The sequence below is a fragment of the Episyrphus balteatus genome, chromosome 1 (assembly GCF_945859705.1).
Source record: "Episyrphus balteatus chromosome 1, idEpiBalt1.1, whole genome shotgun sequence".
Lineage (NCBI taxonomy): Eukaryota > Metazoa > Arthropoda > Insecta > Diptera > Syrphidae > Episyrphus > Episyrphus balteatus.
In genome coordinates, this window is record NC_079134.1 from 70,427,916 (window position 1) to 70,450,564 (window position 22,649).

At 32.8% G+C, this 22,649-nt stretch overlaps 1 protein-coding gene and 1 pseudogene across 1 annotated transcript; one reads left to right on the forward strand and one right to left on the reverse strand.

Moving 5' to 3' along the window:
- The first annotated feature begins 720 nt into the window (after nt 1-720).
- Nucleotides 721-2,184, forward strand: LOC129905983 (putative nuclease HARBI1; annotated as a pseudogene).
- An 18,469-nt stretch (nt 2,185-20,653) lies between these two features.
- LOC129905982 (swi5-dependent recombination DNA repair protein 1 homolog) lies at nt 20,654-21,647 on the reverse strand. Its single transcript, XM_055981618.1, has 2 exons — nt 21,620-21,647; nt 20,654-21,556 (listed from the first exon to the last, which is right to left on the reverse strand). Exon 2 carries the CDS (start codon nt 21,401-21,403, stop codon nt 20,783-20,785), a length of 621 nt encoding a protein of 206 aa, XP_055837593.1. The 5' UTR covers nt 21,404-21,556; nt 21,620-21,647; the 3' UTR covers nt 20,654-20,782.
- Between the last annotated feature and the right edge of the window lie 1,002 nt (nt 21,648-22,649).

A 22,649-nucleotide genomic window follows, 5' to 3' on the forward strand; every position in this document is an offset into this window, starting at 1 on the left:
TGAACAATGAAAAAACTATTTTTGTAATCTTCAGAATGAAAAACACTTTTACAAAATTCTTTATCAAAAAAGCAAAAAGGAGAAACTAGTGGTGCATCATTTAAATCTTTTAAAAACACTTTGTTCATAATTAAATTATTTTATTAAGATTATCAAAAGATGAAATGCGATAAGTGGTTGCTCTTTCTTGATTTTTCATTAAAATTATACTCCATTTTTGATCCAAAGAAATTGATATTTTTTTTAATTTTTTAATTGTTTGGCTTTGTTAAACAAAATTCTACTAGCAGTTGTTAAACTTTCATTAATAAAAATAGGTTTTTTAATAAAATTATCTCCAAATGTACTTGCATTAATTTTTTTGTTTTTCTTATTCAAAATGAGCTTCTGTTTACATTCAAATGATTTAAATTTAACGCAAACGATATCCATGGGCCTTGTATATAAAATCTATAGTACTATCATGAAGTGAAATTTTTTAGTTTGTTCGCTACCTGAGTGGTCGCGAGGGCGCTTAGATCGAATTTAATAATGAGAGTAAGGAGATGAGATATACATTTCTGTTTGAAATTTGACATAGTTTTTAGTTCGTTCGCTCGCTTACTTTTTTGGTGGCGCTGCTTTTTTTCATGATAGTACTATAGATTTTATATACAAAGTCCATGGGTTTTGTTATTGTTGTTGAAACGTCGTTGTTGTTGTTTCTTGCAGGCATCTTCCTCTTCATTGTTTTCACATAGCAATATTTGATGTCATCAGTTGTGATGTTTTCATCGATATTAGTAAGAAGTAGCAAAGTCGAATTCAATACACTATCTTTGCTTACAATCGGCATACCCACAATGCCAATGCATTTATGCTGTGTTTTTTGTTGCATCATGTTGACTCTGTTCTGAAGCATATCAACCTTTTCTATCAAGCTGCGTTTCTCTTCGTCTAGCTTGTAAATGAGAGCCAAACGTTTACTGTTAATCTCTTTCAAAGAAATTCACAGTAACGGCCATAAAAAGTAGCATTTTGGCGACTACATTCCATGGTTGTGCAGGATTTGGATGGTGACAGACGTCGGTATGTCAATTGTAGGTTAGTAGTATGGTATATGGTTTTAATTTATAAAATTTCCCATTAGTTCAAGAGAGCTTACAGCAGAAAATAAGTTATTGGCTGTATTGCGGCTCCTTGCTTGTGGAAATATGGAGCAGACTGCAGCCGATTACGCTGGAATTTCGCAACCCACACTTGCCAATATTTTACCCGCGGTATGTGATGCAATTTTGCGACAATTGGATGAAGTTATTTACATGCCCAGAACGAACGAGGAACGGTTGCAAAAAAAGACATCCTTTGCCAGATTGGGTAATTTCCCTAGGTGTATCGGAGCAATAGATTGCACACACGTTCGCATAATTTCCCCAGGTGGTGACATCGTACGTACCTACCTCCTTTTATATAAGGACTAATTTTTTGTTGATTTTGTTATTATTCACAGAGTGAAGCTTTTCGAAATCGACATGGATATTTTTCAATCAATGTACAAACAATATCAGATGACAATTTGAAAGTGCAAAATGTTGTTGCGCGGTGGCCAGGTTCTGCACACGACCAAACAATCTTTAGTCAATCAAATGTGTGCCTACAATTGGAAAACGGCGTGCATGGCGATTTCGTTATAGTTGCCGACAGTGGCTATGCGAACACTTTCTTTCTTTGCACACCTTTTACACGTCATTGGAGAGAGAATTTGCTGACAGAATTTATCAAAAATCTATTTTAACTACACGTAACGTCGTTGAACGCCAGTATGGTGTCTTAAAGCGCCGCCATAACTTGTGCATCGATTATGGTGACGTCGACTCTGGCAACTTGCCGTTGCCACCAGGAATGAGCGATGAAGCATTTAGTGAACCATCTTCATCGGAAGGCCTCCCACCGACACCACAAATACCAGTGCTAAACCAGCCACCACTGCCAACAACATCAGCGCAAATACGCCGCCCTGTAAATCGACAAATCGCTCGGGAATAGATTGTAAACGTATTTGCTGAACGACTAGCAGCCGGCATTCGACAATAGCATGTCACCTATCTACAACAATACAGGAATAGCATTTCAGCTACCTATGCAACAAAATAAAAAGTTTGAAAAAAAAAAACAAATTTAAAAAACCGAAGCAACCTAATCAAATTTATGACATATGTACAAAAACTAAAAAATTAAAGTGTCATACACAACTTTGAGTTTTAAAATCATTCGAATCTCTTATTTTATTTAGATTCTGATCAAAGCATTCGTAGTAATCGGACGTCTTTAATTTTTCCTCTTGAAAAAAAAAATAAAAATAAATAATCTTTTTGTGAAAAAAAAAAACAATATAAAAACTAAACATATTCCAAACTGGTGATTATCCATTCTCAAAAAAGGAAGAATAATATTAACTTTAATATTAAATCTAAGAAAGGAAAAAAGACTAAAAATTCTTTATCTTCTCCTTATAAAATGAATGATCCCGACGGGTGGCCCCCTGAGCCACCCTTAACCAATAATCCAGACATTTCCAATACAAATGATGCCAATAAATCAATAAAAGCTCCTTCTGATCTTCTCAATAAAAGTGATTTTTCCAAAATATATAAAAATGTTGAAGAATTTTGCTCAAACCATAATCCGGCATTAAACAATCCCAATGTTCCAGAAGTTTCTAATATGGAATCTTCTTCAAACAAGCTCTGTCAAATTCTTTCAAACGACCCGGACTGCTTCATAAAAGTTATGGATAGAAGAAAGAGACAAAATTCGTCGCTTAACAATTCCTTCTCATCCAACAAAAAACCCATGACTGTACCACCAAATTCAAAAAAAGATGATAATAAACTATCGAACAACAAATTCTATGAAATTCGCCCTTATGACGATGAAAAAGAAATGATGTCTATCGAAGAGCAGGATGCTGCTCAAATAAATCAAGAAACTGTACCAACAATTTCAAAGGAAAAGGAAGCAAAATGGTGCCCTCCTATTTTTATAAAAGGACTTAAATCAAGTACTATTATTAACTCTATTAAAACTGAATTTGCTTCCGAAATTAATAATATGAAATTTCAAAACATAGGTTATGGTAGAATTAAGCTTTTTGTTAAAAACACTGAATTGCATTCATTGTTCATTAATAATTTTAAACAATCTGATAAGGTTGAAGCTTTCTCTTTTACCCCTAAATCATTAAGAAAACCTTCAATACTTCTTAAAGGACTCACTGGTTGCTTTCCTCCTGAAGAAGTCAGAGATGATATTATTCAAATTGACAATTCAATCAAAATTGTTCAAATTAAACCTTTTTCGACAAAATGGTCTAGAGAACAAAATATTAATTTAGATCTCTTTATTTGTACCGTAGAAAACCATGAAGAAATCGCTAAATTAAGGAAAATTAAGTATGTGTTACACCATAAGATATGGTGGGATACCATCAAGAGAGAGGGCCCAATTCAATGTTATAGATGCCAAAGATTTGGCCACTCAAGTAGATATTGTGCCTTTACTCCGCGTTGTGTTAAATGTGATAAGATTCACGGTGAAAACCAAAAAGATTGTACACCTATAACAAATGATGACGACTCTACCTCTCAGGTTTATTGCGTTAATTGTGGGGAAACAGGTCATCCAGCCAATTTTAGTCAATGTAAAAAAAGACTTGAATTCATTCAAAAACAAGAAAATAAAACCTCATCTTACAATAATGTTAGACTTAAAAGAGTAGTTGAAGTCAACTCTTCAATTTATAATAGGAATTCCCAATCATCTTTTGCTGATGCAGCTAAAAAAAGCACTCAATCTATTTCGAATCGTCTCAAGCCTGTTGAAGGTGAACATTCTGTTTTTGGTGATTTTATGAAAGAATCAGTCAAATTATTTGGGGTCCCCCTTAATATACTTTTGTCAAAAGTAAAAGATTTTTGGCCAAAATATAAGTCACTTAACGATCAGGATAAACCGAGTGCATATCTCGGTTTCATTGCCTCTCTTTCAATATGAATATGAAAACATTAACTATTAACATAAATTCTTTAATATCATTTGAAAAGTGCGCAGATCTGGGCATTCTCATTGATGATATTAAACCTACAGTAATTTTCATACAAGAAACACACTTAACATCTAAACACAAAAGACACTTTAACAACTACAATTTTATAAGAAACGATTCAGGGGTTGGAACCGGAATTCTTATCAAAGACTCAATCCAACACTCAGTTATTCACTTTAATAGTATTATAATCTCGGCTACAATCATAAGTATACATTTCGTTGACTCCCTTGGCCAATCGGACAGGATTGCTTTGGTTTCAATTTATGTACCATGTAACACCGGACATTCATTAAATCAAGCCCTTGATGATCTCTTTGATACATTAACCGGATTTAATCATTATATTATTGGTGGGGACTTTAATTCTCGACATCCAATGTGGAGGGACAATGTAACTAACCAAAATGGCTCAAATCTTTTTAATTGGTATCAAAATAATTTTCTTCGGGCAGATATAATTTTTCCTGGTGAACCCACCTTTCCTAGATCAAGTTCTTATATTGATTTCTTTTTAACTTCTCCCAGCTTAATGTCTAGTTTTTCTCAATCTCAAAATTTCTCTTGTCTTACTCTTGATGCAATTTCTGACCATTTCTCTGTTTTATTAGCTCTCAATATAATTAATTTTTATCCCCTTCCAAGTACTCAAATTCATCCAGTCTCATTCAAATATACTAATTGGAGTATTTGTAATAGAGATCTTGAACGTATCATTTCGAACCACTGTTTCCCAAATGATGTAAATTTATCAAATTCAGAAATTGATAATCATATAGAATTCTTAACTAATGCTTTGAATACTTGCATGTCTAATCATTTTTCAATTCTTAAAATTAAAAACTCTTACAGTAACATTAGTGATAACACAATTAACCTCATGAAAACCAGAACAATTTGGAAACGTCAACTTAAACGCATTTTTCATAGTAATGGAAATCGAAGAAATCAAATATATCAAGAACTTTCTGCTCGGATCTTCTGTTTAAGCAAAATTATAAAAGACAAAATAAGAATCGACTTAAACGAAAAACTTAAATCAAGACTTCAAAACCTTAAACCTTCATCCCAAGTTTTTAAAGAGATTAACCAACTTACTCCATTTTTGATCCAAAGAAATTGATATTTTTTTTAATTTTTTAATTGTTTGGCTTTGTTAAACAAAATTCTACTAGCAGTTGTTAAACTTTCATTAATAAAAATAGGTTTTTTAATAAAATTATCTCCAAATGTACTTGCATTAATTTTTTTGTTTTTCTTATTCAAAATGAGCTTCTGTTTACATTCAAATGATTTAAATTTAACGCAAACGATATCCATGGGCCTTGTATATAAAATCTATAGTACTATCATGAAGTGAAATTTTTTAGTTTGTTCGCTACCTGAGTGGTCGCGAGGGCGCTTAGATCGAATTTAATAATGAGAGTAAGGAGATGAGATATACATTTCTGTTTGAAATTTGACATAGTTTTTAGTTCGTTCGCTCGCTTACTTTTTTGGTGGCGCTGCTTTTTTTCATGATAGTACTATAGATTTTATATACAAAGTCCATGGGTTTTGTTATTGTTGTTGGAACGTCGTTGTTGTTGTTTCTTGCAGGCATCTTCCTCTTCATTGTTTTCACATAGCAATATTTGATGTCATCAGTTGTGATGTTTTCATCGATATTAGTAAGAAGTTGCAAAGTCGAATTCAATACACTATCTTTGCTTACAATCGGCATACCCACAATGTCAATGCATTTATGCTGTGTTTTTTGTTGCATCATGTTGACTCTGTTCTGAAGCATATCAACCTTTTCTATCAAGCTGCGTTTCTCTTCGTCTAGCTTGTAAATGAGAGCCAAACGTTTACTGTTAATCTCTTTCAAAGAAATTAACAGTAACGGCCATATTATTCACTAGTTTAAAACATACATCTGGATTTAAAAAAAGTTAAATCCAAAAAATAAATCCAAACCCATAATATTCACTATTTAAATCCAAGCTTAAATCCAATTTTTTAAATCCAATCTTGTTAAATCCAAAAGAATTTAAACTGCTCTCTAGCGGTGTTTAAGTTCATAAATCCAGATGTAAAATTTATTTTACATCGAGTATTTTGCAAAGGAAAAACAAAGTTTGAGCATCACACATTGAAAAGTAATAAAAGTTATAAAACAAAATAAAAAAATGGATTTTAGAAATGAAATCAATGAAATTGTGATTTCTTCGTCGTCAGAAGACGACACGTTGAGATATTTGAAGAGCAGGAGACCAGGAATCAAAGTTCTCCTCGTCGACAGTATAGGATGTCAAGGAGGGCTTGTGTGGCAGACTACGATGACATTGATTTCAGAAAATATTTTCGGCTAAAAAAAGTAGCATTTTGGCGACTACATTCCATGGTTGTGCAGGATTTGGATGGTGACAGACGTCGGTATGTCAATTGTAGGTTAGTAGTATGGTATATGGTTTTAATTTATAAAATTTCCCATTAGTTCAAGAGAGCTTACAGCAGAAAATAAGTTATTGGCTGTATTGCGGCTCCTTGCTTGTGGAAATATGGAGCAGACTGCAGCCGATTACGCTGGAATTTCGCAACCCACACTTGCCAATATTTTACCCGCGGTATGTGATGCAATTTTGCGACAATTGGATGAAGTTATTTACATGCCCAGAACGAACGAGGAACGGTTGCAAAAAAAGACATCCTTTGCCAGATTGGGTAATTTCCCTAGGTGTATCGGAGCAATAGATTGCACACACGTTCGCATAATTTCCCCAGGTGGTGACATCGTACGTACCTACCTCCTTTTATATAAGGACTAATTTTTTGTTGATTTTGTTATTATTCACAGAGTGAAGCTTTTCGAAATCGACATGGATATTTTTCAATCAATGTACAAACAATATCAGATGACAATTTGAAAGTGCAAAATGTTGTTGCGCGGTGGCCAGGTTCTGCACACGACCAAACAATCTTTAGTCAATCAAATGTGTGCCTACAATTGGAAAACGGCGTGCATGGCGATTTCGTTATAGTTGCCGACACTTTCTTTCTTTGCACACCTTTTACACGTCATTGGAGAGAGAATTTGCTGACAGAATTTATCAAAAATCTATTTTAACTACACGTAACGTCGTTGAACGCCAGTATGGTGTCTTAAAGCGCCGCCATAACTTGTGCATCGATTATGGTGACGTCGACTCTGGCAACTTGCCGTTGCCACCAGGAATGAGCGATGAAGCATTTAGTGAACCATCTTCATCGGAAGGCCTCCCACCGACACCACAAATACCAGTGCTAAACCAGCCACCACTGCCAACAACATCAGCGCAAATACGCCGCCCTGTAAATCGACAAATCGCTCGGGAATAGATTGTAAACGTATTTGCTGAACGACTAGCAGCCGGCATTCGACAATAGCATGTCACCTATCTACAACAATACAGGAATAGCATTTCAGCTACCTATGCAACAAAATAAAAAGTTTGAAAAAAAAAAACAAATTTAAAAAACCGAAGCAACCTAATCAAATTTATGACATATGTACAAAAACTAAAAAATCAAAGTGTCATACACAACTTTGAGTTTTAAAATCATTCGAATCTCTTATTTTATTTAGATTCTGATCAAAGCATTCGTAGTAATCGGACGTCTTTAATTTTTCCTCTTAAAAAAAAAAAAATAAAAATAAATAATCTTTTTGTGAAAAAAAAAACAATATAAAAACTAAACATATTCCAAACTGGTGATTATCCATTCTCAAAAAAGGAAGAATAATATTAACTTTAATATTAAATCTAAGAAAGGAAAAAAGACTAAAAATTCTTTATCTTCTCCTTATAAAATGAATGATCCCGACGGGTGGCCCCCTGAGCCACCCTTAACCAATAATCCAGACATTTCCAATACAAATGATGCCAATAAATCAATAAAAGCTCCTTCTGATCTTCTCAATAAAAGTGATTTTTCCAAAATATATAAAAATGTTGAAGAATTTTGCTCAAACCATAATCCGGCATTAAACAATCCCAATGTTCCAGAAGTTTCTAATATGGAATCTTCTTCAAACAAGCTCTGTCAAATTCTTTCAAACGACCCGGACTGCTTCATAAAAGTTATGGATAGAAGAAAGAGACAAAATTCGTCGCTTAACAATTCCTCCTCATCCAACAAAAAACCCATGACTGTACCACCAAATTCAAAAAAAGATGATAATAAACTATCGAACAACAAATTCTATGAAATTCGCCCTTATGACGATGAAAAAGAAATGATGTCTATCGAAGAGCAAGATGCTGCTCAAATAAATCAAGAAACTGTACCAACAATTTCAAAGGAAAAGGAAGCAAAATGGTGCCCTCCTATTTTTATAAAAGGACTTAAATCAAGTACTATTATTAACTCTATTAAAACTGAATTTGCTTCCGAAATTAATAATATGAAATTTCAAAACATAGGTTATGGTAGAATTAAGCTTTTTGTTAAAAACACTGAATTGCATTCATTGTTCATTAATAATTTTAAACAATCTGATAAGGTTGAAGCTTTCTCTTTTACCCCTAAATCATTAAGAAAACATTCAATACTTCTTAAAGGACTCACTGGTTGCTTTCCTCCTGAAGAAGTCAGAGATGATATTATTCAAATTGACAATTCAATCAAAATTGTTCAAATTAAACCTTTTTCGACAAAATGGTCTAGAGAACAAAATATTAATTTAGATCTCTTTATTTGTACCGTAGAAAACCATGAAGAAATCGCTAAATTAAGGAAAATTAAGTATGTGTTACACCATAAGATATGGTGGGATACCATCAAGAGAGAGGGCCCAATTCAATGTTATAGATGCCAAAGATTTGGCCACTCAAGTAGATATTGTGCCTTTACTCCGCGTTGTGTTAAATGTGATAAGATTCACGGTGAAAACCAAAAAGATTGTACACCTATAACAAATGATGACGACTCTACCTCTCAGGTTTATTGCGTTAATTGTGGGGAAACAGGTCATCCAGCCAATTTTAGTCAATGTAAAAAAAGACTTGAATTCATTCAAAAACAAGAAAATAAAACCTCATCTTACAATAATGTTAGACTTAAAAGAGTAGTTGAAGTCAACTCTTCAATTTATAATAGGAATTCCCAATCATCTTTTGCTGATGCAGCTAAAAAAAGCACTCAATCTATTTCGAATCGTCTCAAGCCTGTTGAAGGTGAACATTCTGTTTTTGGTGATTTTATGAAAGAATCAGTCAAATTATTTGGGGTTCCCCTTAATATACTTTTGTCAAAAGTAAAAGATTTTTGGCCAAAATATAAGTCACTTAACGATCAGGATAAACCGAGTGCATATCTCGGTTTCATTGCCTCTCTTTCAATATGAATATGAAAACATTAACTATTAACATAAATTCTTTAATATCATTTGAAAAGTGCGCAGATCTGGGCATTCTCATTGATGATATTAAACCTACAGTAATTTTCATACAAGAAACACACTTAACATCTAAACACAAAAGACACTTTAACAACTACAATTTTATAAGAAACGATTCAGGGGTTGGAACCGGAATTCTTATCAAAGACTCAATCCAACACTCAGTTATTCACTTTAATAGTATTATAATCTCGGCTACAATCATAAGTATACATTTCGTTGACTCCCTTGGCCAATCGGACAGGATTGCTTTGGTTTCAATTTATGTACCATGTAACACCGGACATTCATTAAATCAAGCCCTTGATGATCTCTTTGATACATTAACCGGATTTAATCATTATATTATTGGTGGGGACTTTAATTCTCGACATCCAATGTGGAGGGACAATGTAACTAACCAAAATGGCTCAAATCTTTTTAATTGGTATCAAAATAATTTTCTTCGGGCAGATATAATTTTTCCTGGTGAACCAACCTTTCCTAGATCAAGTTCTTATATTGATTTCTTTTTAACTTCTCCCAGCTTAACGTCTAGTTTTTCTCAATCTCAAAATTTCTCTTGTCTTACTCTTGATGCAATTTCTGACCATTTCTCTGTTTTATTAGCTCTCAATATAATTAATTTTTATCCCTTTCCAAGTACTCAAATTCATCCAGTCTCATTCAAATATACTAATTGGAGAATTTGTAATAGAGATCTTGAACGTATCATTTCGAACCACTGTTTCCCAAATGATGTAAATTTATCAAATTCAGAAATTGATAATCATATAGAATTCTTAACTAATGCTTTGAATACTTGCATGTCTAATCATTTTTCAATTCTTAAAATTAAAAACTCTTACAGTAACATTAGTGATAACACAATTAACCTCATGAAAACCAGAAAAATTTGGAAACGTCAACTTAAACGCATTTTTCATAGTAATGGAAATCGAAGAAATCAAATATATCAAGAACTTTCTGCTCGGATCTTCTGTTTAAGCAAAATTATAAAAGACAAAATAAGAATCGACTTAAACGAAAAACTTAAATCAAGACTTCAAAACCTTAAACCTTCATCCCAAGTTTTTAAAGAGATTAACCAACTTACTGGTCGTAAAAAATCCAGTCCCTCTCAACTGCCATTATCATATAGAAATACTATTCTTTTAACAAACTCCGACAAGATAAATGCATTTCAAAATTTCTTTTCTGAATTATATGCAGATCATAGTATTCCGTTCAATCCAGTCACTGCCCTTGAAGTTTCAACTTCGAAAAGTGCATTTCTCACTTATAATAACAACCCTACCATTACTTCTTTTTCTCGACTAAACAAATCAGACTTTCCCTCCGAAAATAATTTCATTTCGACTTCCTATATTGAAAACACAATCCTAAACTTAAATAATAAAAAATCTTCGGGACCTGACAAAATTTCAAATTTTTTTATTAAGAAATGCAACAAACCAATTTTAATCCCGCTAACTATAATAATTAACAACTGCTTAAATAATTCATACTTTCCCAAGGCTTGGAAGGAAGCCATTTTAATTCCAATTAAAAAAAAGGAAATTGCAATAACATTGTAATTTCAAACCGATCTCACTAATTTCAAATCTGGGAAAAATTTTAGAACGCGCTATTTACAAACAAATTGAACCTTTCTGTGATGACAATAATACTATCCCAAATACTCAATTTGGGTTTAAAAAAGGTCACTCTACAGAGCATGCAATGATCTTAGAAAACCACATTTTAGAAAATTTGAGAAGACGAGAATGTACTGTCACATGCGCGTTAGATCTTAAGAAAGCATTTGATTCTATGTGGCATGATGGTCTCATCTTTAAAATGATCTCCTTAAATTTCCCTGTCAATGTTATTAAAATTTTAATCAGCTTTTTATCAAACCGTTATATTAGAAGGCCTTGAATTAATTAAATCTCACCTTAATCAAGCGATTACTTATTTTGATAAATGGAGCATTTCACTCAACTTCCAAAAGTGTGAATTAATATGTTTCAGAAATGCTTCTCCCAGAGGTCATTACCTGGCAGTAAGAGAGAGTAAGCAACTTAATCTCTCTATACAAGGCAACACAATTCCACTAAAAAATCAAATAAAATACCTAGGCATAAACCTTCACCATAGATTAAAAATGAACATTCACGCTCGGCTTTCACTTAACAAGAGTAAGGCCGCTGCTGCTCAACTTAAATTTCTATTTCGATCTAGATTTGTCGATAAAAATACGAAGCTTCTTTTGTATAAATCACTTATTCGACCTATACTTGCTTATGGCTTTACTTCTTGGTTCAAAATCTCCCCTACAGTAGCCAAGGAATGTCAAATTTTCGAACGATACATATTACGAAATTGTGTCCATAAATATAGGAGACCTGGAGGAAAATGGTATAGAAACTCAATTATATATGACGAATCTGAAATCAAACCGCTGCTATCTTATCTTTCCGAATTAGCAATCAAAAGAATACATTCATTTCGTTACCACGAAAACCCACTTATAAGGAATTTATATTCTGAAAATATTAATTTTAATTTAGAAGAGAGATACTACGCTTCTCCAATTAGTTTAGCCAATCCCAACTCTTTACAACTTCTGCAACTCAATAATAACGAATTCCTTTCTGACTTCTTCAGGAGAAGTAGCCATGTCATAGATAGAGGATAACAATTCATAAAATTTTGTAAATACTTTTTTTTATCTTCAACCTTATTAAAAATGTTATATAAAGATTAAAACTATAACTGATATTAAACATTTTTTTGATAAATAACTATACGTTCCTTTTGTCAAACTTTAGTCATTTCACTTAAGGGGGGGTTTCCATAGCATTTTAATGGAAGATGGTTGACTAATTGTTGTATAACTTTTGCAGTTTATAAGATAATCTTATGAAACGTACTTTTTTGAAAAGGTAATAAACGTACGAATATCATTTTTAGAAACATTTCTTGTGCGATTTTTATAAGGGTCGAAACCGTTCAGCCTTATTTTGACATTCGCTTTCGTGCGAAAGTTGTTCGATTTCGAAAGATTCGCATTTTCAGTTTCGAACGATTCGAAAGTTCATTTATCTTTTGAAAATCAAGCAAATTTTGACTTTCTAATCATTCGAATCAAATGTCATTTATTTGACGTTAAAATTTTTGTGTCGAATAAAAACGAAAACACATGTAAGTTCAGATATTTTTGTTGAAAAATAACGAAAATAAATTTACTTTTATTTGTTGGCGTATTAATTTAAGGTTTGCTTCCAAAACAGATGTCACTTTTTGTATGCAGCTTGACACAGATGATTGGGACAGTTTAATTGCGATCTTTGCCTACCCCAAATTGATAACCACCTTCTGCAACAAACCGCAAAGTTGTCGCTAGAATTATGATGGGAGGAATAGACAAAGATGTGCGTCTTTGAACTTCAGTGGTTAGCTCGTTCAACACGTACTTAAAGACACTTTCACTTCAAAGAAAAAAGATATATACAGGGTGTCCCACAGTCACCGCCCCAAACGAAAACCATGGATTCCTGAGGTCATTTTAAGTCGAAAAACTTATGAGGTAATTTTCTCGTTTTCGTCCCGTTTTCGAGTTACCACGGTTTTTATGATTTTTGCTCTCTTGTCCTTTAACTGGCCGTATCTTTACCAAACTACGTTTGATTTGAAAGATTTTTTTTACAACCAATCAAGAATTTATTACAGTTTTAGTTTGTCTCAAAACTTTTTTTTCTGCGGACAACCGTTTCTCCACAATTTTGCATCAAACACAATTTTCTTCGTTTCTTAAGTTGTTTTTTACACTTTCATATCATTTAAGTCAAAAAAACACGTTAATGAGTATTAATTTTTTGTGCTTTTTATTAAAGCCCAGTTTATTTTCATAAAAAAAATAAGTTTTATTTCATAAAAAAGGCTACTGAAAGTAATTAAAAAAAAATAAACAAACTGAGTGAATTAAAAAAAAATAATTTTTAAATACAAAATTAATTTAAATGAATTAAAACTTTTTCTGAGCTTTATCTATTTGTTCTTTTCTTAACCACAATAGCTCAGAAAAAGTTTTTAATTCATTTAAATTAATTTTGTATTTAAAAATTATTTTTTTTTTAATTCACTCAGTTTGTTTATTTTTTTTAATTACTTTCAGTAGCCTTTTTTATGCAATAAAACTTATTTTTTTTTATGAAAATAAACTGGGCTTTAATAAAAAGCACAAAAAAACAATACTCATTAACGTGTTTTTTTGACTTAAATGATATGAAAGTGTAAAAAACAACTTAAAAAACGAAGAAAATTGTGTTCGATGCGAAATTGTGGAGAAACGGTTGTCCGCAGAAAAAAAAGTTTTGAGACAAACTTAAACTGTAATAAATTCTTGATTGGTTGTAAAAAAAATCTTTCAAATCAAACGTAGTTTGGTAAAGATACGGCCAGTTAAAGGATAAGAGAGCAAAAATCATAAAAACCGTGGTAACTCGAAAACGGGACGAAAACGAGAAAATTACCTCATAAGTTTTTCGACTTAAAATGACCTCAGGAATCCATGGTTTTCGTTTGGGGCGGTGACTGTGGGACACCCTGTATATAGGTTAGGCACTTGGAAGGAATCAGTTTTTACTTTGAACTTTCCAGCTCGAATTGATTTGATGCATCCATTATCCTTCTCCTTCATATCTGCTCTTCGCCGCACTCTTCACTTCCCATAAAAAAAAAAACAATTGCCGTTTATTGAAAATTAAAACTTAAAATTCTAACAAAAGAAAAAATACCGGCAATTGATTTTAATTGTTTTTTTTTTGTTCAGAACTGAAAAGTGTGACCAGGTGTGTAATAAGTAAAGCGAAACTTTGAAGTTGCATTCTTTTTTTTTTTGATCACACTAAAATTGACATGAATGTTCAAAAAAACTAGTACTCATCTATTCAAAACTTTTGAATTTATTTTGTTACTTTTTCATGTCAATAAACTTGTCCATCCGCTTTCCAAATTTAAATTTTTTTTAAATTATTTAAGTTATTTTTGTCTTCAAATAATTAAATTTACAAGCACTTTAACACAATATTATTTATATTATTATCTTTTTTTCTAATAAAGTATTTATTTTCCAACCCACCTTTTAACAAAAATAAAATTCTTTGAAAAAATTAGTTTTGTCACACTAACCCTAATATAAATGTCAAAAACAGCTGATTTCGAAAATGAAATTCATTAAGGTTCATTTTATGAAACATTCGAAAATGAACATTATTCGTTCGAATGTCCAAATATACTAATTTCATTCGAATGAATAGATCCATTCTATCGAATAAGCTATTCGTTCGAGTCTCAAAATAAGGCTGGTTGTTTATAAACTTTTTATTTTTTTTTTTTGTTTTATAATGATCAAATGTGTTTTCATGCAGTACGTGAAACAGTTTTTTTTTTTTTTTTATTAGAAAAAAAGCTTCGTTAATTTGTTGTAATTTCATGTTTTTTTACTCACTCTTCTTAGAATAACTCTACCGTTTATTAGTGTTTTTAGATGAAACAAAAAGAAAACAATAAAGTGAAATTAGGAGAATCCAATAAAATTTCTAAAATTTAATTTGAAGTTAGTTTCAACGGTTAATTTGAAGGAAAGGTGTCAAAAATTTTTTAGCATTTTAGTCGTGGGGCAAAGCGTGATTATTTTTTAAAATGTTTTTGTATTTTTTAATGAGAAGTTAATAAAGTTGTTCATGCAACCCGTTTGCCAAAAAAAAATATTTTTTTTATTTACACACTAAAAATTTGATTTTATTAAACCAATATTTGCATTCTGTTTTTGAGGAAGGGGCAGTCAAAGCATCCACAATTTATTTTTATTATTTTTTTTCATTATATTTCAAATCAGTTTCAAAAAAAATATATATATTTTTGCTCACAGTATTTTTAATATAAATTGTTGAAAAAGTGTCTATTTTAGCTTTTCTTACTTTGAAAATTTTATTGATCACGCACACATGCAAATTTAGTTCAAAAGAATGCCACGCATAAGCTGGCGCTGATGAACTCTTTTTTTCTGTTCTTTATTATTTGTTCTTGTTCTTGTTCTTCTTTATTTATTGAAAAAAACTTGCTCTTGCGCTCTCATTTTCTCGTTATATTTTTGTTTTGTGTTTACATAATACTTTTTTTTTTGTTTCCTATTTCCTCACTCAGGCAGGCAGAAATCATTCATGAAATTATGAAGATGATGCAGAGAGTAGGTAGATAGTAGATATTTTTTGCAAGATCATTATCTTTGGTTTTCAAAAAGGGTTGTTTTGTTCTTGTTGACTCTTGGGTTTTTCCTAAAGCCAGAACTATAATTGGCGGATGGAGTCGGATGCTAATGTCAATTGTTGTTGTATTTCCATAAGTTTCCATCCGACGAGTGCGCTCGCAACCGCACTCGTCGGATGGAAACTTATGGAAATACAACAACAATTGACATTAGCATCCGACTCCATCCGCCAATTATAGTTCTGGCTTAACAATTCATTTCGTGTTTATAATATCGCACCCGCGCTTGCGAGTTGACACTTTTGGTTTTTTTTTGTGTCAGCGAAATTCTTTGCATTGTGTAATATTCACATTGCTCGTGCGGGGATATAGGTAAAGGATTAGATATGTGGTATGCATTTGTTTGTGTTTAAAAATGTGTATTGACATTTGACATGTGCTTGTGCACAATAATTGATTTCCATATTTAGGTTGATTTCTGGGTTGTATTGTTTATTATACTACACTCACGCGTGCGGGGTTATATAATATAAATACATATGTCCTTTTGTTTTTCATTGTCTTTGTTTATATGTTGCGGATTCGGTTTTTTTTTTTGTAGGTTTGTAAGCATAATAGTTATATTTTCGCGGGGGAATGGGTAAAGGGTTATATAAGTGTATTTGTGGTTAGAATGCACTTGATGGTATTTATAGAAATAGTTTTGCAATGGATTTTCAATTCGGTGTCTTCTTTGTTTTTGATAGATCATTGTTTTTCAAAGTGTTGAGCTTGAAAATTATTTTTGAAAACTTCCCTAAACTTTGATTACATAATTGAAAAATTAATTTCAAGGTTTAAAAAAAAGTAACTTATAAGTTATTAATGCTGCCTTATTTTTGTTTCCTAATAATGTAGGTATAAGTAAATAAAAAACAAAATCGATTCAGTTACGAACTGAGTTCATTACATTGGTGACTTTAAAAAAAATCTTTATTAAAAAGGTTTTGAAAGTAAATTGGATTGATATCGAGTCCATCCTCAAACAACATACACATAAGAACCTAAACATTCTATATATTGTAAGTAAATACATTTCCATGTCAGCCGGCACGCGCGTGTGCGAGACAAAAAATTTCTCAACGAAGAACAACTCAAAAGTGAGCAAGAACCTGAAAATCAATCCTTCTGCGCATCTACTCATATTTTTATACAAACTACACAAAGGATACTGTCAAGGTGATGGCACCAGTAGTCAGCCCTTTAACTTTTTTTTTGTGTTCAACTAGACCTTAAAAATATAATATTAAAGTTTTGAATATAGTATGTACATTTTATGATTAGTTGATATGTGTGGATTATAAAATTCTATACATATTTAGAGATTTTTTTACTCAAAACAAGTTACAGGCCATTTTTTAGATGAAAGTGTGATTTTGGAGTAGTCAGCCCCCCGATCTTGTGTTGTCGCCCCCTTGAGTTTCCAGCCCCAACTTGTAAATTCATTTTTATAATACAAATGGTAATCATTGTTAAAAGTATCAACAAGTCTTTCTTTCAGAATTAAATAATTTATAAAGAAATATTAAGTAAAAGAGGAACTTTTATTTCAGTCAAATCCTATTCAAGATAAATAATCTACTAACTAATGTAACAATGGAATAAGTTATAGTCATAAAACAAAAACTAGGTATACAAATAAATCAATAAAAAGTACCTAGGTATTTAAGATACTTAGGTATCTACAAGTTAAAGCTTTAAAACATAGTTGACATGGTCAGGTGGGACTTGTGGCCATCGACGAGGAACAATACTGGTCGTTTTATATTTTGTTCTGTAAGCCATCCATCAAAACTATTGGCTACATACGCGAAGAATGTTTCTGACCGCATCCTACCACGATATGCCCTCAGATCCCGGAACCACATCCTGAGCGACTCTTCTGTCACTGAACCGACCTTTTGATAGTCCCTCTGGTGTTCTGAGGGACAATTCCGGGTGACGTTCTAAAAATCCGTAATACCACGACTTTCCAGGTAGATCATCTTGAAAGGGATTCTTCATTTTATCATCTCGAATAAATTTTTTACTGTGTTTAAGAGATTCGTGGCTTTTTGTAGAAAACCACACTTTGCAAGGTTTATAAGCCAGTTCGCTAGAGTTTGTTAATCCGCCGCCTTCAGTACTGTATCGGGTCCCATTTTTCTAGGTTTTTCTTCAACTCTGCCATGAATTCGGTCCTGCAGTGTTCCTCTAGGTATCCCGAATTAACTACTTGCCTTTCCTATCGCCCAACCTTTTTCACGAATTTTCTTTAACGCTTGCGCCACAGCCTCCTCCGAGTAGTTGTGGAATTTTTTTTAGGTTTTTGTGTGTTTTCTGTCATTTTTAATCCTGTCATTTATAAAAAAATTATTAACTTAAGCTTAGTACGCAGCTGAAGCGAATCGAACAATTTTTAAGTCTCCAACGTTGATAGCGAACATGTTAACGAACAAAAATCATAGAGTAATATGTCCAAGTGAAAATATAAAAATTACAAATAAAATTCAAGAAAAAACATCAAAAACTAAGTTTTGACCCTAAGGTCCAGTTGTACAAATATTTAATCCGTGGCTTCTGAAATCGGTTGTAAGGTTCCGGTTTAGCACTGGTGCAAGGTCCACATATGTAAAAGTAGCCACATCCATGCTTTAACCGAAGTTGACCCGAAAGCTAATCCGCCGAAATCGGTGGGTTAAATTCCTGATCCGAGACTGAACCACGTTTGTACAACTGGCCCTAAAACAAAATAAATTTCGTTCAAGATTTCCTTGAGGTTTTTTGTATGGAAAATTTCGTTTCGCTTTAGCAGCATAGTAGGCTTGGCTTAAGTCTTTAAAATGTTGGTTTCCATAATTTTAACAATAGTTTTGGAGATAATTCTTCACTCCGGACTTTATTTTGGAAAACGGCAAAGGTTTCCATATGTTTATACCTATACGGCTGACAATAGAATATGTGTCATCTATAGTCAGCCACCCATTCTATCGTAACCTTTATGGGGGGCTGACTACTGAAACTATTAACTTTTTTCAAATTTTTTTCGCGCCCATCTAAAAGAGAACAAAATTCTCTTAATCTTGCATATTCAGGTTAAAAAAAAATTTAAAAGGAGTTTTCAGTAGTCAGCCGGGGGGGCTGACCTTAGAAGAATTAAGAATAATTAGTCTCCTAAGGCCAGCCCCCCCTGTAAATAATTTACTAACAATATTTTGTAATTTTTTTTGTAGAAAAAGTAAAATAATAACTATTAATAACCTATAAATAATCATATAATGCCCTTACCTTCAATATTTTAACAGCTATAGCTTTTTTTAAAAAACGCTTTCACTAATTTTAAATTAGCAAATAATCACAAATCTGACTTTAACGAAAACTTGGAGCAAACTGGCATTTTTTACAAGAGAACGAGCAGCGGCATTGTAACAATTTTTTTCACCCAGATAGAAAAATAGTTAGGCTTTTAGAAAAAAAAAAAAAAATAATCATAGAAAAAAAACTTGTGCGTTTACTATTTTGCTGGATTTTATGACGAAGTGGCTGACTACTGGCGGGGGCTGACCTTAAATGCCATCACCTATATTATATCAATGCACCCATATAACACATCCTCTACCTGCTGCTCCGCTGAACAACTATAATTATTATAATAATGCAAAAAATTTCTCTGATACACAAAAAACTCAAATGCCATCCACAACAGCAACATGGAAACAAGTTTCTTTTTCATTTCAAAAATAAATAGGTATACACTCCAGAAATCTTTCATGAAAATATTGAATTTCAAACCAGTTTTCGTCCACAAGCACCATATCCATATAAAGATCTATGTAGTATACCTACATCCATTTGCATGTCACTTGTCACCCCGCACGCGTGAGTGCGATGGCGATCTCACAAAGAGACAAGGAATGAAAACCATAACCAACATCCTGAGAGTAAAAAACCAGAGAATTCGATGGCGAGAGAGCGAAACACATTCACTAATACACACAAATGCTTTTACATGAGATTTGACTTTGCTGAAAAAGGGAACCCAGTCTTAATGAATTGACAAATACACATGCACTTTTTTTATTTTAATTACTTTTTAGTTTTTTTTTTATTGTTTGTTAGTTTTAAGTTGTATATACGTTTGTCTTTATATCTAGTTTTAAGAAAACCTTCACATTTTGTAAACTCTGTAAGTGCCTTTGAGCAGCACTAAAATTGTTCCTATTACTATATAAGTTTCCTATCTTAACATATTATAGAATTAACAAGTCTATTAATTTAAATATTGAAATGTTAAAGCTAGACCAATTCTAAGTCAGTTTTTTTTTAATTTACTAATGTATTTCTAACATAAGTACTTTATTGTTATCAAAAATAAGTCTCAATAAATCTAAATTTGAAAAATTCTTATTTTATTTATTTTTCATTATTTTTACAAATAAGAGACATAAATACAAATATTAATTTTGTAATTTGTGTTGTTTTGTATTATTTGAGAAAATAAGATATTGTCGATATAATTTGTTTGCCTGGAATATTTGGCATGTAGACGAGGGGTTTAATTATAATTTCATCATATTCTTTTTAGGTGGATTTGTCCTTGGGCATATCGAGGATTTTATTAAGTTCTTCCATAGTTGGTGTTTCACGGACAGATTCAATTTTGTATACACCCGCGAATTGGTGTTCATGGGACCTCTCAAGAACGACCATATCAATAAAAAGCTAAATTTTTTAAAGCATCCAATACCAATTCAATTTCCGGCACCACCCCAGTTGGTCATCTAATGAACAACCCAAAGACAACAACAACAATCAAATTAAATAAAAAAAAAAAACACGAAACCAACAGATTTTTCAGCAGGAAGCCATACGAAGACTTTATTAATAAAAAAAGAAGGAGTTAATCCATCACAATATCTTCGCTGATGACAGTCGACGACGGTGATTCGAGGCAATCATAGTCTATAAAGACTTCCTCAATTTCTCCAAGACCAATTTCAGCTTTAACATTTGCATCTTATCCAACAGTTTGTGCCCCAGCGTTTAAGATATTGGGTGCGGTGCACACTTTCCTCCTTTTTTTGCTCGTGCACTTCGTTCCGGCGCTTATTTTCATCCGCCAACAGCCTCGTTTTTTCTTCGAAGTATGAGGCACTGCTTGAGGAACTGGCTTGGCAACAGGAATATGTTCTCTTCTGACGACGCTGCTTCTGTGTCGCAAACATTTGAGGTGCGTTTGGTGGGGTCGGCAAAGTGGAAACTCCAGGTAGGTTTGCTGGATTTAGTGGGGTTGGTAGGCTTGAATTTGGTGGGCTTGGTGGGCTTGGTGGGCTTGTTGGGTTTGGTGGACTTGGTGGGCTTTGTGAGTACGTTAGGTTTGGTGGATTCGGTGGGTCTGATAGATTTGAGGGATTTTCTGGGCTTGTGACATTCGGTGGGCTTATATCTGATGGATGGTTTGCGGCAACTTCTCCCCCAACATTCACTGCTGGTACATACTCCTCCACGGCAGCATTGTGGGGAGCTTGGAGAACTGCTGAAACTGACGAATGCATCTTGTCGCTGTCATGTGGCTCAAGGCCAGCCAACTTTATCTGCAGCGATGCAGCATACCTTTTAACCATTTCCGTCAGCTCGAAAGATATTTTGGGTGGCTTGTGAGGTGGAAGGTGGCTGCCACCAGTCGCCAAGACGGATTCTTTCTGGAATTTTATAAGTTTTTAGAGTTCCTTCCTTATATTCCCAGATCGTTCCCGAAGTTCCTTCTCAGTTCTTTGCTGCATAAAAAAATCAAAATGAGAGTTATAAGCATTATATGTATATAAGATAGATTCACTTACCACAACACCAGGAGACGCATTAAAGGTGACACAAATGGTCTCCCATCCCACCGACCGCCCCTTTGTTGTCATTCGGTTTGTCTCCATGCTCTTTACATTTGAAGACAACACCAATGACAACAGTAGATCGGTTTCCAGTTGGGAAAACCTTTTTGATCTCTTTCGCCTCATGTCCGTCGCTTCTTTTTCCATATTTAATCTTCTCTGGTTCTTTAAACAAAAAAACTAAAACAATAAAGTTGTTTACTGATAAAATTGTATTATTTAGGCATTGCTAATATAGCAATACCTAACAAAATACAATTTTATCAGTGCACAACTTTGTTTTTAGTTTTTATTATTTAAAAAACTAAAAACAAAACATTTGTGGACTGATGAATTTGTATTGTTTAGGTAATCCTTATACCTACACAATACAAATTTATCAGGGCACAAATTTATTGTTTTTAGTTTTTTTAAATAACTTTCCGACACCCAGAAATACTTACTAGTTAAAAAATCCCGTTGGGTATGCAAATAAATGTAAACGCACAAACTTGAAATTTGCTGGAAAAACACGGCCACTGACAGATAAATTTGGCGTTTGGAAGTTTGACATTTGGATTTAAAGCTTTTTTAAATCCATTCCATATAAACTTAATCCATTGGATTTAATTTGTGTTTTGAGTGAATAATATGAGCAAAAATTTTAAACCTTGGATTAAAAAAGTGCGGATTTAAATGGTTGGATTTAAAATTCATCTTAATCCAAACTAAATCCAAAGTGAATAATATGGCCGTAAGAAATAAAATCTTTCAAGAGGTTTGCTCACTCCTTGGCATTAAGAAGACGAGAACAACACCGCTTCATCCACAATCTGATGGGATGGTTGAGCGATTTAACAGGACACTTAAAGAACACCTGTCAAAAGTAGTCAACGATAACACCGGCACACAAAATAAAAAAAGTGTCATGTACCAGGAACCAGACCTATCTTTCTATATGTTTTTGGGCACGCTGAATACGAATTTCAAGTCTGTTTGCCCCTGT

Coding starts and splice junctions, on each gene's coding strand:
- LOC129905982 (XM_055981618.1), bottom strand. CDS start 21,403: ATGGTTAAAAGGTATGCTGCATCGCTGCAGATAAAGTTGGCTGGCCTT.